This window comes from Bombyx mori, chromosome 19, assembly GCF_030269925.1.
Source record: "Bombyx mori chromosome 19, ASM3026992v2".
NCBI classification, from domain to species: domain Eukaryota; kingdom Metazoa; phylum Arthropoda; class Insecta; order Lepidoptera; family Bombycidae; genus Bombyx; species Bombyx mori.
Genome location: NC_085125.1, coordinates 4,100,370 through 4,115,177, shown reverse-complemented (window position 1 = coordinate 4,115,177; position 14,808 = coordinate 4,100,370). Strand labels below are relative to the sequence as shown.

General features: G+C 35.4%; 1 protein-coding gene across 1 annotated transcript in view; it reads right to left on the bottom strand.

The window, feature by feature from the left end:
• LOC101739897 (uncharacterized) overlaps positions 1-9,249 on the bottom strand; it is a 33,478-nt gene extending 24,229 nt beyond the window's left edge. Inside the window, exons 1-4 of the mRNA XM_038017546.2 lie at positions 2,720-9,249; positions 2,228-2,420; positions 1,265-1,552; positions 615-748 (exon numbers count right to left, since the gene is read on the bottom strand). Coding sequence (XP_037873474.1) covers positions 615-748; positions 1,265-1,552; positions 2,228-2,420; positions 2,720-9,075 — 6,971 coding nt within the window. The 5' untranslated portion in view covers positions 9,076-9,249. The remainder of the gene's footprint in view (positions 1-614; positions 749-1,264; positions 1,553-2,227; positions 2,421-2,719) is intronic.
• Between the last annotated feature and the right edge of the window lie 5,559 nt (positions 9,250-14,808).

Below are 14,808 nucleotides of genomic sequence, written 5' to 3'. Positions count from 1 at the left end.
CCACCCTGCCTATTTCTGCCGTGAAGCAGTAATGCGTTCCGGTTTGAAGGGTGGAGCAGCCGTTGTAACTATACTGAGACTTTAGAACTCATATCTTAAGGTGGATGGCGGCATTTACGTTGTAGATGTCTATGGGCTCCGCTATTCACTTAACATCAGGCGGGTTGTTAGTTCGTTCAACCATCTATGCAATAAAAAATAATAATAATAATAATAACTTTTTTTGTGAATATTTAATTTATCTTGTTTTTGAGTTACCTAAAGTTATCACCTTATTGGAATAGTGGTAATGGCTTTCAATGATTTATTAGATTCTATCACATAGTCAATATTAAATTTTATGTTAATCTTTGGTATTCAGTATAGATGTGCACATGCTTGCCTCGGCCGTTGAATGTTTTTTAATGTTTCAATCTTTATAATCTTATAAATCGCCAATTTTTGGATCGCAGAAGTTACTGTATATAGTAACAGACAAAATAACATTACCATACCTACGTCATCAAGAATGAAACACAAGAAGTATCACCAATTAGCAGAACACCACTACCAGGTTATAGCTTGAAACTATTTGACTTCAATTATGCTTGACTGAATCATAAATAAAAACAAACCTGGCATTATCTTTCTTCTCCAATCTTTTGAGGAGCTTCTCTTTGGTATTCACCCAGAGTTTCTCTTCCTCGGATGAAGAGTCTTCTTTGGTAGCTACACCTCGTTGGTTGGGGCTAGATTTCGGCTTTGGATTCTGAAACATTTTTCAATAGTTTCTTCTTTAAATTGCTTCTTAAACCCTGCCTATTTCTGCCGTGAAGCAGTAATGCGTTTCGATTTGAAGGGTGGGGCGGCTGTTGTACTGTAAAAACTGAGACCTAAGAACTTATATCTCAAGGTGGATAGCGTCATTTACGTTGTAGATGTCTATGGGCTCCGGTAATCACTAAATACCAGGTGGGCCGTGAGCTCGTCCACCCACCTAAGCAATAAATAAAAAAAACCTCTTATAAATCTAGTAATAATTGCCGAAAATTCTCATATAAAAATAAAAGATACATAATAGATAAGTAGGCATCAGTGAGTTTGCTCCTGAAATTAACCCTATAAATGTGTATTTGTTGTATGCCTACAAAGGCAATAAAAAAAAAAATCTGATAGTTGGGCAAACTAGTTCACCTATTTGATAAACCCATCACTCATTGTTGACTTTAAGACACTGAAGTGGCATAACTGCCCTTGAACAAAAGCAATTCCTTCTCTTACTTACCGATTTATTTCTTGTAACAGGGCCTTTTCTTGTTGTAGCTATCGGTTCTTCCTGGATCACGGCCGGAGTGTTCAGGAGATTCAACTCCTTATTCATTACTTTATCAGCTGTCAACATTATTGATTTCTCAGCCTTACTCTCTGGGACAGTCTTTGACTTCGGACCGGGTCTCTTTGGGACTGAAATGTGTTCTGGTTCTTCTTCTATACATTCTGTTTTATCCTCATCACCGCTGTCATTCATTAGAGAATCCTTGGCTATATTATTTTCCACGTTGCGGGTCGGCATCTTAAAATTAAAAATTAATTGGTTTTGGGGCCCTCAAGGATCTTTCTTAGCCATATCTATAAGAAAATCATAATACTCATTAGTCAATCTTTTTTTTTTTTTTTTTTTATTGCCCTATAGGCAGACGAGCATACGCCCCACCTGTTGGTGAGTGGTTATCGTCGTCCATGGACTTCAGCAATGCCAGGGGCAGAGCCAAGCCGCTGGCTACCGCTTAATATTCTTCACAAGCCTCGTTTGAAGAAGGACATGTCATAGCGCTCGGGAAACACCGTGGAGGGGAGCTCATTCCAAAGCTGTATGGTACGCGGCAAGAAATACCTCTGGAAACGCACTGTGGATGACCGCAGTGGCTCCAGGTAGTATGGCTGAACTCTACTTCAGTGGCGGGCGGTGCGATGGTAAAAACGGCGATCATAAAATCTCTCAAATCGCTTACTCATGTAAGCTCTCGTGAACATACCTAAAAAGCATATTTCAACTTTTGGTACTCAATTTGGTACTCAATGCTTTAGAAAATGTGTTACATTTTTTGAAAAGATTATCTCTCTTTAATTGACCTAATAAGGGCTGGGACAGGCTCGGTGTCAGGGTCACATAAATAATGACACTTTGTATAATATCAAAAAGTAAATTTGTAATCTCTAGTTTTTTTCTCTAGTTATCCATACTCACTGCAGGCGCTATGCTGTCATCAGCATCAACATCATCATCTGAAGGACTAAGCTCGTGTTGTTCTAAATGCGGTAGTCTTGCATCAGAAGAGACATTCTGTTGGTTTTTCTCATGTTTTGATTCTTTGCTTCTGGGCCTAGATTTAGTGGTCATTTCTTTTGGTATACGGTTTAAGGAGGTTAAGTCTGTCAATCTGAAATATTTGTTTCAAATTTGTTATTGAAAGAAACTACATAATTTTAGGGTTTCAAAAAGCATATAATACCAAGTTATATAATTTAACATCAAGATAATACAGTAACATCTATACTACTAAATAGAGCATTTACGCACACATGCACTCGCATTTCACACAGAGGCACACTATAATTAATTTCTATTACACTTGCCCATACTGGTATTAAACTTTACAATTCTTACATTTTGTTTACAATTTTAGCAAACAAGATTTACAATTTTAGCAAACAAGATTTACAATTTTTATTGATTTACCTGTCAATTTCCCGATCCTGATTATCCTTACTTGCAATTTCCTGGTATTGAAAGTACACATTGACAAACGATTCTGGTAGTTTATCCAAAATGATTTGTGTTTGCTGGTAGAGTTTTGTGTCTTTAACATTTATAGGGTAACATTGCCAGCCGTTTCGTTCCGTATACTTACATGCACTGTTAAGCATGTCCGGATTATTGTCGTTAGTTTTTTGAAAATCTTCCATAAAATCATTAAATATATGTAAACTTGGTTCGCACTGCACTTCCTCTGCAGGATCTTCATAATTGATTAATGGTGTTTCAGGTCTATCATTAGGTTGTTCACTTTCTATTTGAGTTACAGAACTTCGTTTGTTTTCTATTTGAGTGATCACTGAGGTTCCTAATTTTTTTTCATCAGCGATGTTAGGGATCAATTTATCATATAAGTATTTCAAATATTTTTGAAATTCAGTGGTTTCATTCAGTTCATTGGCAGAGAATCCAATGAATGAGTCTATCTCAGTAGGTTCTTGGGATGACTCATTGTTGTCTTGAAATTGTTGGGTAGAGTCCACATTGTTACACTGTATTTCAACTTCAGGTACTTTATTTGTGGATTGTTTAGTTTCATCTATGTTATTTTTTTCAATGTTACTTTTCTTTTTGTCACTTTTGATTTTTCTAATGTCTAATGGGATATCACTTTCAGAGTCAGAGATGTCATTTTTCTTTTGGTTTTGTCTAATTTTCTCTCTCATTTTTCTTGTGAATGTATCTACTTCACTATTAAGTTTGTCTTTTCCTTTAGATATTTTTTCTTTGTTGACAGATTTTGGATCAACTTTTTTCTGCTTAGCTCGTCGTTTGTCAAGTTTTTTTTTATTCGGTGCTTTCTTTGAGCTTGGTCCTTCATCAGAACTACTCTCCATTAATGAATTTTTCGCATTTCCAATCTTTATAGTTTCATATGTTTGTGGTATTAATAAGCTATTGTTTGTGTCACACTCTTGGTCATAATCTGGTTCATGGTGTCTTTGAACTTTTAAATCCGATTGACTAAATATACTGTCTGCCTTTTCATTTACAGCTTGCGTAAGTTCGTTGTTAGAAACGAAAGATTCAAATAAGTTGACATCATAGCTAGAACGATTTGTTCTATTGATTTCTACATCCTCTTCAGTATCTGGGGCTTCAATAAGCTCTGATTTACTAATTATACTTTCTGGAATTATTGTCATTTCATCGGGATTATGTACTGATTCTGTTTTCACTATTGATATATCTATATTTTCAGTATTCTCATCTTCGGGTTCTAGTTTAATCTGAGCAAATACTGGTTGGATGTTTGATTCATTACATGCAGTTTGATCAGGTGAAGCGGTAGGGAAACATGAGCGTAGCTCTTGCATTTGTACATGTGTTACCCAGTTGTTTTCCTCATCATTTAGATTGTTTTCTTCAATTTCATTGAGATCAAATTCAGTAGCGTCATCATATATATCTGAATCATCTGTATATTCAGAATTTCGAACATCCAATGTTCTCTCTATGTTAAAGTATGCTTCTTCTGATAGTGTATTTATAGAATTTATAGTAAAAGCTTCTACTTGATCATTCATATTTTCCAGTTCTAGACTTTTATCACTGAAGAAGGTTCTGCATAGATTTAAAAATGCTATCTGTTTTAATTCATTTGGATTCCCTGAAGGTACTTCATCAAAATCTATGTTGTGCTTACGTTGTTCCCGTTTTTGGATTTGCTGTATGTATTCAACACACAGTGAAAATAGCGATTTTACATCTTGTTTTGTAGATGTTAAATCAGTTTCTTGTGGTGTTGAATCTATTGGCTGTAGTATTTTCACTATTACATTGTAGCATATAGATTTTAAGGATAAGGCATTTTTCATTTCTATTTTAGTTTGCAAGTTGTTAACAATTTTATTATTGTAATCATCACTTTTGTTATACTTATTTTCTAATTTTTCTATACACAATTTAAATAATGTTTTTGGTGTAGACCATGCATACTGTAGACCATAAAAATGTATTTTATCTCTCTCTGGATCTGGATGTATAGCTGTGTTTTGATTTTGTAAATATCCGACCATATCCTTTTGTAGTGCAATTAAGCTAAATGATAGTAATGTTTTTGGTCTATACATCTGCTCTGCATTGGAAAAATTATTTATATTTTCTATTTTCATCACAAAATTCAGGCCATTTGTAGTGGATTTGTTCATTAGGAAAGCTTCTTTACTCCCTAAATTATTGTTACTGGTATCTAATAGGACTTGTAAACTACATTGTAATAACGATTGAGGCTTTTTAATTTTGTTGAAAACAACTTCATGACCTAATCTTTTCTCTTTAGATAAATCAGTTTCATGTACTAATTTAGCCGTGCAATAATTAGCATTGTTCAAATCCGAGCTGTTATTTTTTTTTAGACACTTCTGTAGTAAATCCATACAACACCAAAACAAGGTTTTGGGATTCTCACAGGAATCACATTGCCTGAGATTTTGAAATTTTTTACTTTCTGCAAGAGTTAAATGGTTATCTGCACCATGGAGTTGCTTTTGTAGAACCTGAGTACACAGTTTAAATAGTGTTTCAGGATTAAATTTTTTTGGTGAAGGTTCTTCAATCATATCCAAACTGGTAGATGATATAGTTGTAATATCTTCAGATTCATTAACACAAGATGCGGCTGAGAAATTAATGCCTGTTACAAAATGGTAGCACTCGCAACTTGTATTTACATTTATCCAGTTCATTGATGCAACTGCATTGCAGACTTCATAGATTTTCTTGTAATAGTAATTTAGAAAAAAATCACTAACCATTTTCTTGGTTACATAGTTTTGATCAGGAGGTTTTTTATTTCGGCTGTCCTGGGCTAAAAAAGACTGTGAAGGTTTCACTTTTTTTAAAAGCACTGTGTTACTAATCCATAGTGTATTCCGTCCTTTTATTGGTATTTTTTTCTTTTCCTCAGGTTTTTTTGCAATTTTAATAGATAATTCTTTGTTTAGGAACACGGTTTTAGGATTGAATAGAGGTTTTGTTTTTTTAACTTCCTTAGTGGGCTGTACTATTTCTTCAACAATTTCACAATCACTATCATCACTCACTTTTGTACTTGCAGTAATTTCCTTTTCTTCTTCTCTAACCCATGAGAGATTCTGCTCTTTTAAAAATGTGTTATATTGTGTAGCCAAATCCTCTTCCATTTGTGTGAGATTGTGTTTAGCCAATTTGAACAAAAGGAAGGATTTCTTTACACAGTAATCCATTTTTAGTGTATCAGTAACATTTTCTACATTTATTTTCCTCTTTATGAAATCTTCCGACTTCTGTGTCATAAGTTGCCCGAGCTCGACTGTTGTGTTTACAATATTACTTAAAAATTCACAAGCCTTTACTGATTGACCTTCAGACAAAGAAACGTTTGCTTTCATGGGTAGGTTATATCGATGGCATGTTTGGACTGCAGCTGATTTTGTAAGGGCAGTTTCTGTCTGAGAACTAGTGTCAATGGACTTTTTGATCTCTTTTGGATCAAGCACAGGTATTTGCAGGGTTGTTAGAGCATTATCAGTCATATCAGAAGTAGATAATTTTTTTATTTTTAAACTAGTCCCTTTTATTTTCTTGGCAAGAAAACTTTCAAATTCATCTGTGGCACTCGAAGATTTAAGTTCACATAAGGTTTCATTGTTGTCATTATCATCATGGAACTGATTTATCGAAGATTCTAAACATTCATTAGTGTCTCCAATTCTGACATTACAGTATTTATTTTGTTCATTACAAGCTTCAGCAGCAGATTTTTCTGCTTTACTCTTTCTTCCCCTTTTTTTAGGAGAAGGTCCATCTAGTAATTTTGATGACTTCTTTTTTTTTATTTCATCCATTATTTCACTATCTGAGGAGTCTGATTCAGTGATAGCTTTACCTTTTCTTTTTTTAGTGCCATGGGGAATATATTCATCATCAGAATAATATCTATTTTTCTTTCCATTTGTAAGATCATCATCAGACAATTCTACATTGGCAAAAGGATCTTCATCAGATTCCTCATCATATTGTATTGGCTTTCGAATTACTCTACGCACGGGCCTTCCTGAAGTATCATTTACTAAAGGCTGTTCAGCTTCATCACTATTGGGAACACAGCTTTCATTTGTAACATTATTTACTGATTTTTCAGATTCAAGTAAAATTTTGGTAGTATCACTTTTAGAAGTATCTATATTGGTATTGTTTGAATTAAGAGGTAGCATACATATCTCATCATTATTGGAAATTTGATTTTCAGTCTCAATGAAACAATTTTTTTGTTCATTTTCACTTATGTAAGATTGAATGTTTTCATCTTCATCATTTAATGTAATTACCTGAGATTCTGTAACTTGTGTTTCAGACTTATTAGAGGGTTCTTTATTTTCAGAATATGTAGTTGATGTTTTGGGCACAGTTGGACTTTGAACAATCTGTAATCCATCATTTATCTCTTGTGACTGATTTTTATCAACATTTGGTGATCTACTAGTTGTCTTCTTTTCATAATTTTTTTTAGGTCTACCTCGTTTCTTTTTAATTGGTTCCACATTAGAGCTGTTACATTGTTCTTGATTATCAGGTGTGCTTAGTGGTGTTGTAATATCTGTGTTATCGAGCAATTGTTTAGGAGCATATGATTTTAGACACATTAAGCTTATCTCATCATCATCAGAAATTTGACTTTCAGTGATTGTTTCTTTGCTACAATTTTTTTGTTCAATGTCTGTGGAAATTTCATCTTCATCATTTAGTGTTATTATTGGGGGGAGTAAAACTTGTGATTTTACTATGTCAGAGGATTTAAATTCCAGGTTATCTTCAGAAATTATTGGTGTTTTGAGTACAGTTGAATTTTGGGCAATCAGTAAGACATGATTTGTGGCTTCCGACTGATTTTTATCAACATTTAGTGATTTATTTATCATTTTATTTTCATATATTTTTTTAGGTCTACCTCTTTTTTTTTTAATTGTGTCAACCTTAGTACTGTTACTTTGTTCCTGATCATCAGGTTTATTTATCGGTGATAAAATATCTCTATTCTCGAGCAATTGTTGAGCAGCAAATGATTTCAAAGATAACAAGCTTATCTCATCATCACCATCAGAATCTTGATTTTCAGTGACTGAGTTTAAGTGACTTTTTTTTCTTTCATTTTCACTCATATTTACATCTTCATCATTTAGTGTTATTATTTGAGACTTTATAACTGGTGCTTCAGGCTCATCAGAGGATTGCAATTCAAATTTATCATCAGAACCTGTTATTGACTTTTTTAACATTGTATTATGAAGGATTGGTAAGTCATCAATTATAACTTCCGACTGATTTTTATCAACATTTGTCGTTGTGTTGACAATTTTATCATCATGTGTTTTTTTAGGTCTACCTCGTTTAGGTCTACCTCGCTTTCTTCTAATTAGTTCAACCTTAGAGCTATTATGTTGATTTCGAATGTCTTGGTTACTTAGTTGTGTCGTAAGATCTTTATAACTGTGAGATGGAAATATCTTTTCCTTGGCTTTTGGACATATTTTCATTTTCAAATCATTTGAGCTATTTGTACACTCAGCTGACATCTCGATGTTATTAGTAGAATCTGCTTCAGATGTAGTTGTTTGGTTTGTTTCAAATATTTTATCTTTACTGGGTCTGTTATGATGGTTTTTATTAATTTCTAAGCTTTCTTCATCTTCTGTCTGATTTGATAACATATTTGTAGACAATATGTCTTCTTGTAAATATGTTTGTGGTGGAGATGACGGTTTACGAGTTCCCATTATTTTTTGTTTTGGTTTCCTCCCTCTTTTTTTGCCAACAATTACACTTCTATTTTTATCACATATTACATTTTCTGATTCAGTAATCTGTTGGTTGCTCTTATTACAATAATTTAACACAGTCTGGGATTCCTGTACAGTACTGCCTCCAATTGTACTGTCGGCTTTTGACAATCTTCGACTGCCAACTTGAATATCTGATTCCACTGCTTTATTAATAAATGTATTCAATGTTTTGGACGAACCTGAATTTTTCAGGTTACCAACTTGTTGAGTAGGCGATGGTATATCTATGTTTATGTCCTTATCCGTTTTAGCTGAGGTATCGGCTTTTTTTGAATCGTCGCAATCTTTCTCATTGGACTTGTCTGAATTGTAATCACATGGTGAAGACTGCGGTGATACGAGATCTGAAAGCTTTATGTACTTTTGTTGTGCAGACATGGAAACACATTGAAACTCCTCAAATGCATCTTCAGTACTGCAAATATTGTCCGATTCTAGCTCAATCGGTTCAGACATTGTGATTACAGATTTTCATGACAACAACGGCGATTTCACATACATCGTATTTATCACACAATGGGATTATTTCCAAAGATAATGCGAATCTGTAAGAATGTTTATTTCTTTTTAATGACCATTTTACACTACTTTGTTATTAAAACAGGAATAGTGCAGATTTTCACAAGTGTTGAATGCATAGATAATACATTTTTTTGTTAAGGGATTTTATGACCTTGTAACTAAGACCTTTAAGTCATGTCTTATTTTAATTTATTTTCTTATTTTTATGAAAAATGATGAAATGAAATGAAAGGAAGATGATTAATTTGAGACATTAATCAACTGGGATGAAATCAAATGAAATGAGATGAGATGATATGGGATGTAATATTATAATCTCAGTAAAATAGGAATATTTCCCGCCGAAAAGTCCCATGCTATAATGCATTTGTTGTAGATTATTGATGGCTGTTAGAGTTTGAATATAAATGTAATGGCAGGAAACACTTGACACATGATTACAGATTTAGAATATTAGAATTATTTTAAATGTTTAAAACACAGATGATTGTATTCTCGTAAGAAAATGACAGAACTTCTCATCTAGACACGGCAAGAGAAACATGTAATAGTTTTATAAAAAATATAAAGATAATAATTTTATAATGGTGTATATAACAGTGTTCAAACTATCTGCAATATAATTATAATGAAGCAGCGTGTTTTTAAATAGCCCCTCATCACCTACAGAACCCAATCCCCTTAAATTCAACCGTCCAACAATTGCTTTTTAAAATAAGACTTGCTGTCGATGAAAACCGCTAGTGCGATGGAAAAGCAAAGTAAAAGTAGGCAAAATAAAAACTCCACTGTGCCACTCATATCGTCAACATCAATAATTTATAGAGTACTAGCGACGCGCCCTTGTTTCGCTTCGGGAACCATAATTTATTAATGATTGATTATTGAATTTCCTATCTTCATCTTTCATAGTATCGCGCACTCGGTTGCTTGTAGTCATAACTATTCAAATATTGGTCCAAATGATGTAGTGTAAAAGACAAAGATTATCTACTTTAAATACCAGATGCAATAAAAGTATTTATTTTGTAAGCATCAATTTGTTAATACCAAATGTGCGTTAGAAATAAATTTTAAATTTTGATTGTATTTATGGTTCACTATTTTGGCTATAATAACTAACACACAAAAGACAGATATATGCTGTCGTGGGCTTTTTTGACTATTTAAGCTATTCATTTCCATTTTACAATAAATACATGTAACTATAACGGTTTTTGTGTCGCACGCCAGAATAGCTTGCAGATGACAGATTTTTTCCTACTTATTTGACACTTAGCGTTATATTTCTACGTAATTCACACTATATTTTATAAATTATGGCTCATGTGTTATTCTGATGTGTAAGCTAGATTATTGTACAGTTTCATCAAAATCCATCCAGTAGTTTTTGCGTGAAGGAGTAACAAACATACATCCACACATTCTTTAAAACTTTCGCTTTTATATTATTATAGTAGGATAGATGGAGTGTTGTCACTACTAAAATGAGATTGTTTTTAATTGTATTAGCTTCGCAACATTTAAACAAAAACATTTACTTAAGTATAGTTCCTCTTCTCCTTTTACAATGCCATTGCTGCCAGTTTATATATATATATATAAACTGGACATCATTTTTTTTTATTGCATAGATGTGTGGACGAGCTCACAGCCCACCTGGTGTTAAGTGAAGTGGTTACTGGAACCCATATACATCTACAACGTAAATGCGCCACCCTACCTTGAGATATAAGTTCTAAGGTCTCAGTATAATTACGCCCCACCCTTCAAACCGAAATTACTGCTTCACGGCAGAAATAGGCGGGGCGGTGGTACCTACTCGTGCGGACTCACAAGAGGTCCTACCACCAGTACTCAGAAGAGGTCCAAAATGGTGGGATTCCTCAACAGGGCGAAGCGGTACTTCACGCCTGGACAAAGACTTTTGCTTTATAAAGCACAAGTCCGGCCTCGCGTGGAGTACTGCTTCCATCTCTGGGCCGGGGCTCCCAAATACCAGCTTCTTCCATTTGACTCCATACAGAAGAGGGCCGTTCGGACTATCGATAATCCCATTCGCATGGCTCGTTTGAAGCCTCTGGGTTTGCGGAGGGACTTCGGTTTCCTCTGTATTTTGTACCGTATGTTCCATGAGGAGTGCTTTGAGGAATTATTTAAGATGATACCGTCATCTCGTTTTTACCATCGCACCGCCCGCCACCATTCATCCATAATACCTGGAGCCACTGCGGTCATCCACAGTGCGTTTCCAGAGGTTTTTTTGCCACGTACCATCCGGCTATGGAATGAACTCCCCTCCACGGTGTTTCCCGAGCGCTATGACATGTCGTTCTTCAAACGAGGCTTGTGGAGAGTAGTAAGCGGTAGGTAGCGGCTTGGCTCTGCCTCTGGCACTGCTAAAGTCCATGGGCGACGGTAACCACTCACCATCAGGTAGGCCGTATGCTCGTTTGCCTACAAGGGCATTATAAAAAACAAAAAAAAAACATAAATAACCTCCATGAAGGATGACATCATGGCTTATAAATTCAGGTAGTTTCATGTTTGTATTACGCTCAAAATAAATTGGGAGTCGGTAAAGGGGGACTGGTGACTGGAACGATTACTTAGAGGTTACAGAGGTTAAAATAATTATGTTCTAGCGTGTTTACAAATCGATAGTGATGTGATTACTATCAGTTTATTTTTTTTAGTTAAAAAGCCATTTATTGTTCTTATCTCATTATATTATGTCTCTATAATCATATATTTTTATCAGTTATTTTTAACTTACCCTACTAATTCGATAAGGTGATTGAGCACGATAACCCCTCATCGTGGTCGCCGCAGACTGTGCGAAATAGGCTTATTAAGAAGTCACTGTCGATACTGTAGACTCGTCTTTATAGACCCACCCCATCCACCAACACTAGCATTCGACGCCTGCAGCTCTAACACTACAAGAAGGCATAGGGACCCCGATAATCGTACTCATCGAACTCGTCGAAGACTTCGCTTGACAAAAAATCTAAGCAAGCCATTTACCAAACCAAACCTAAACCCAAGAGTTTTTACCAGATTTTCTCAGCGGATCACGATTCCGAGTTCGTAGGTAGTAGAATGACGAAACAGCTGTCCTTCAGTTGTTAGTTTTCTTCGGAGGCGCTTGGGCAGCTATTAGCTAATCCCATCTTCCCAGCTGAGCCTGTGCTCGCCCAACTGTCTTGGTGAATCAGGAGGGGCTAACGAGTCAGCAATAATCCTTCCCTCCTCAAACAAAAAATGGCATTGAACTTCTAGTGCTATTTACTATGTGCGGTTATAAAATAATAATAAAAAAAAACGAACTACATTAGTGATGTATGTTGTGATGAAACCACTCTGATTTAAGTTTGATAGGTTACAACCCGGGTCTACGCATCAGGAAGCTTTTTACAATTTAACATATAATAAAGCAATTCGGACTGTGAAAAAAACCTATCCCCGTTTAAAGTTTTTTGGAATTTACTTCTATACTGTTAGATTTTTGAGGTTAAATTAATAATATATGTTATGTGTATAAATAGAAGTCTATGTGTGTGTCTGTGTGTGTGTGTGTGTATGTACCTTATACTCCGAAACCGATATGATGAAACTTTCACGAAATCTTTAACCCGGCTCAGCGCATGATCCTTTGAAGTTTGGTAGCGATCGGATGGCAATCAAATCAAAGGTAGACCAACACAGCGGCTGGTTATGCTAGTAATAAATAAGTTTTATGAACACGGAATAGCTCTTTCTGTTTATAACGTTTTCCCACCCAAACCACAGAAAAGATTTTGACGGAATTCGGTAAGGAATTAGTTTGAATAGAAACTAAACAACATAGGATTGGGATTCCTATCCCATTGCCGAGCGCTGGTTTTCTTTTTTTTATTGCTTAGATGGGTGGACGAGCTCACAGAGCACATGGTGTTAAGTGGTTACTGGAGCCCATAGACATCTATAACGTAAATGCGCCACCCACCTTGACATATAAGTTCTAAGGTCTCAAGTATAGTTACAACGGCTGACGGCTGCCCCACCCTTCAAACCGAAACGCATTACTGCTTCACGGCAGAAATAGGCAGAGTGGTGGTACCTACCCGTGCGGGTTCACAAGACGACCCACCAGCAACAATTCGCAAATTAAAATTTTGCGAGTTTAATTTTTATTACACGATGTTATTCCTTCACCGTGGAAGTCAATCGAGAACATTTTTTAAGCACGTATTTCATTAGAAAAAATGGTACCTTAAAAACTATGGTAAAAGCTGTGACTTTAGAATTCATGTCACAAGGTGGATTACGGTACGTTACTTTCACGTTGTAGATGTCTATGGACTACACCACTAACATCAGGTGGGCCGTGAACTCGTCCACCCATTTAAGGAATAAAAAAAGCCTATCCTTTAAGGAGGAAGAAACCTGGCTTTTCTTCATGACGAGGGTCAACGGAAACGAGGAATTTTGATCTTGTACGCCATGGAGTAAAGTGCGTAGGCCAGGTTAGAGCATGATGGATTCGATTTCCTTGTACTCCACCTCGTGGATTTTGGCCATCTTTTGTAATTTTTAATTCATTTCGAATCGTTGTGGCCTAAAAGATAAGACGTCCGGTGCATTCGTGTTGAGCGATGCACCGGTGGTCGAATCTCAGGCGGGTACCAACTTTTCTAATGAAATACGCACTCAACAATTATTCACGATTGACTTCCACGATGAATAACCTCGTGTAATAAAAATCAAACCCGCAAAATTATACCTTGCGTAATTACTGGCGGCAGGACCTCTTGTGAGTCCGCGCGGGTAGCTACCACCACCCTGCCTATTTCTGCCGTGAAGCAGTAATGCGTTTCGGTTTGAAGGGTGGGGCAGCCGTTGTAACTATACTTGAGACTTTAGAAATTATATCACAAGGTGGGTGGCGCATTTACGTTGTAGATGTCTATGGGCTCCAGTAACCACTTAACACCAGGTGGGCTGTGAGTTCGTCCAGCCATCAAAGCAATAAAAAAAAAATTAGAATTTTTATACATATAACATTACATTTGACACTGACAAAGCGGAAAAGAATATCGCTTTTTCCTTGTCACATTGTATAGAGAACTGAACAATGTATTTAATTATAAAATGTTCGAACGAAACTGTTATCACCAAAACAGACTATGGGTCATTATACTTTTATGTTTTACACGGAACGGCTAAACTTAGATTACAATTAATACAAAATTTTAACAAAAATGAAAACCGACTTCATCACAATAAAACGATAATAACCGAAGTCAAATTTATGTATATGTATTATTGAGGACAACTCACAAACTACTACTGGTCAGGACTTGATAAATTTTAGATGGGTCCGCATGAGATGGAACCACTTACAAATAAAAAGGTTTTGAGGTAACACGCATAAAAAGATCCACTAGAATTGAGAACGTCCTCTTTTTGTTATGTTGGCTAATAATATAGGAACACAAGTTGTATGGGCATTTCAACATATCGACATAAAATATTGTAACTTATGTACAAATTATGTAGATTTTTTTTTTGATTTTTTTATGTGTTGAAATCTTCAGAATTCAATAATAAATACAGCACTTTTCAGATATATAATAAATTAGTGGTCGTCATCACCTGGTGCTCATGGTATTGGCGATGTTCATG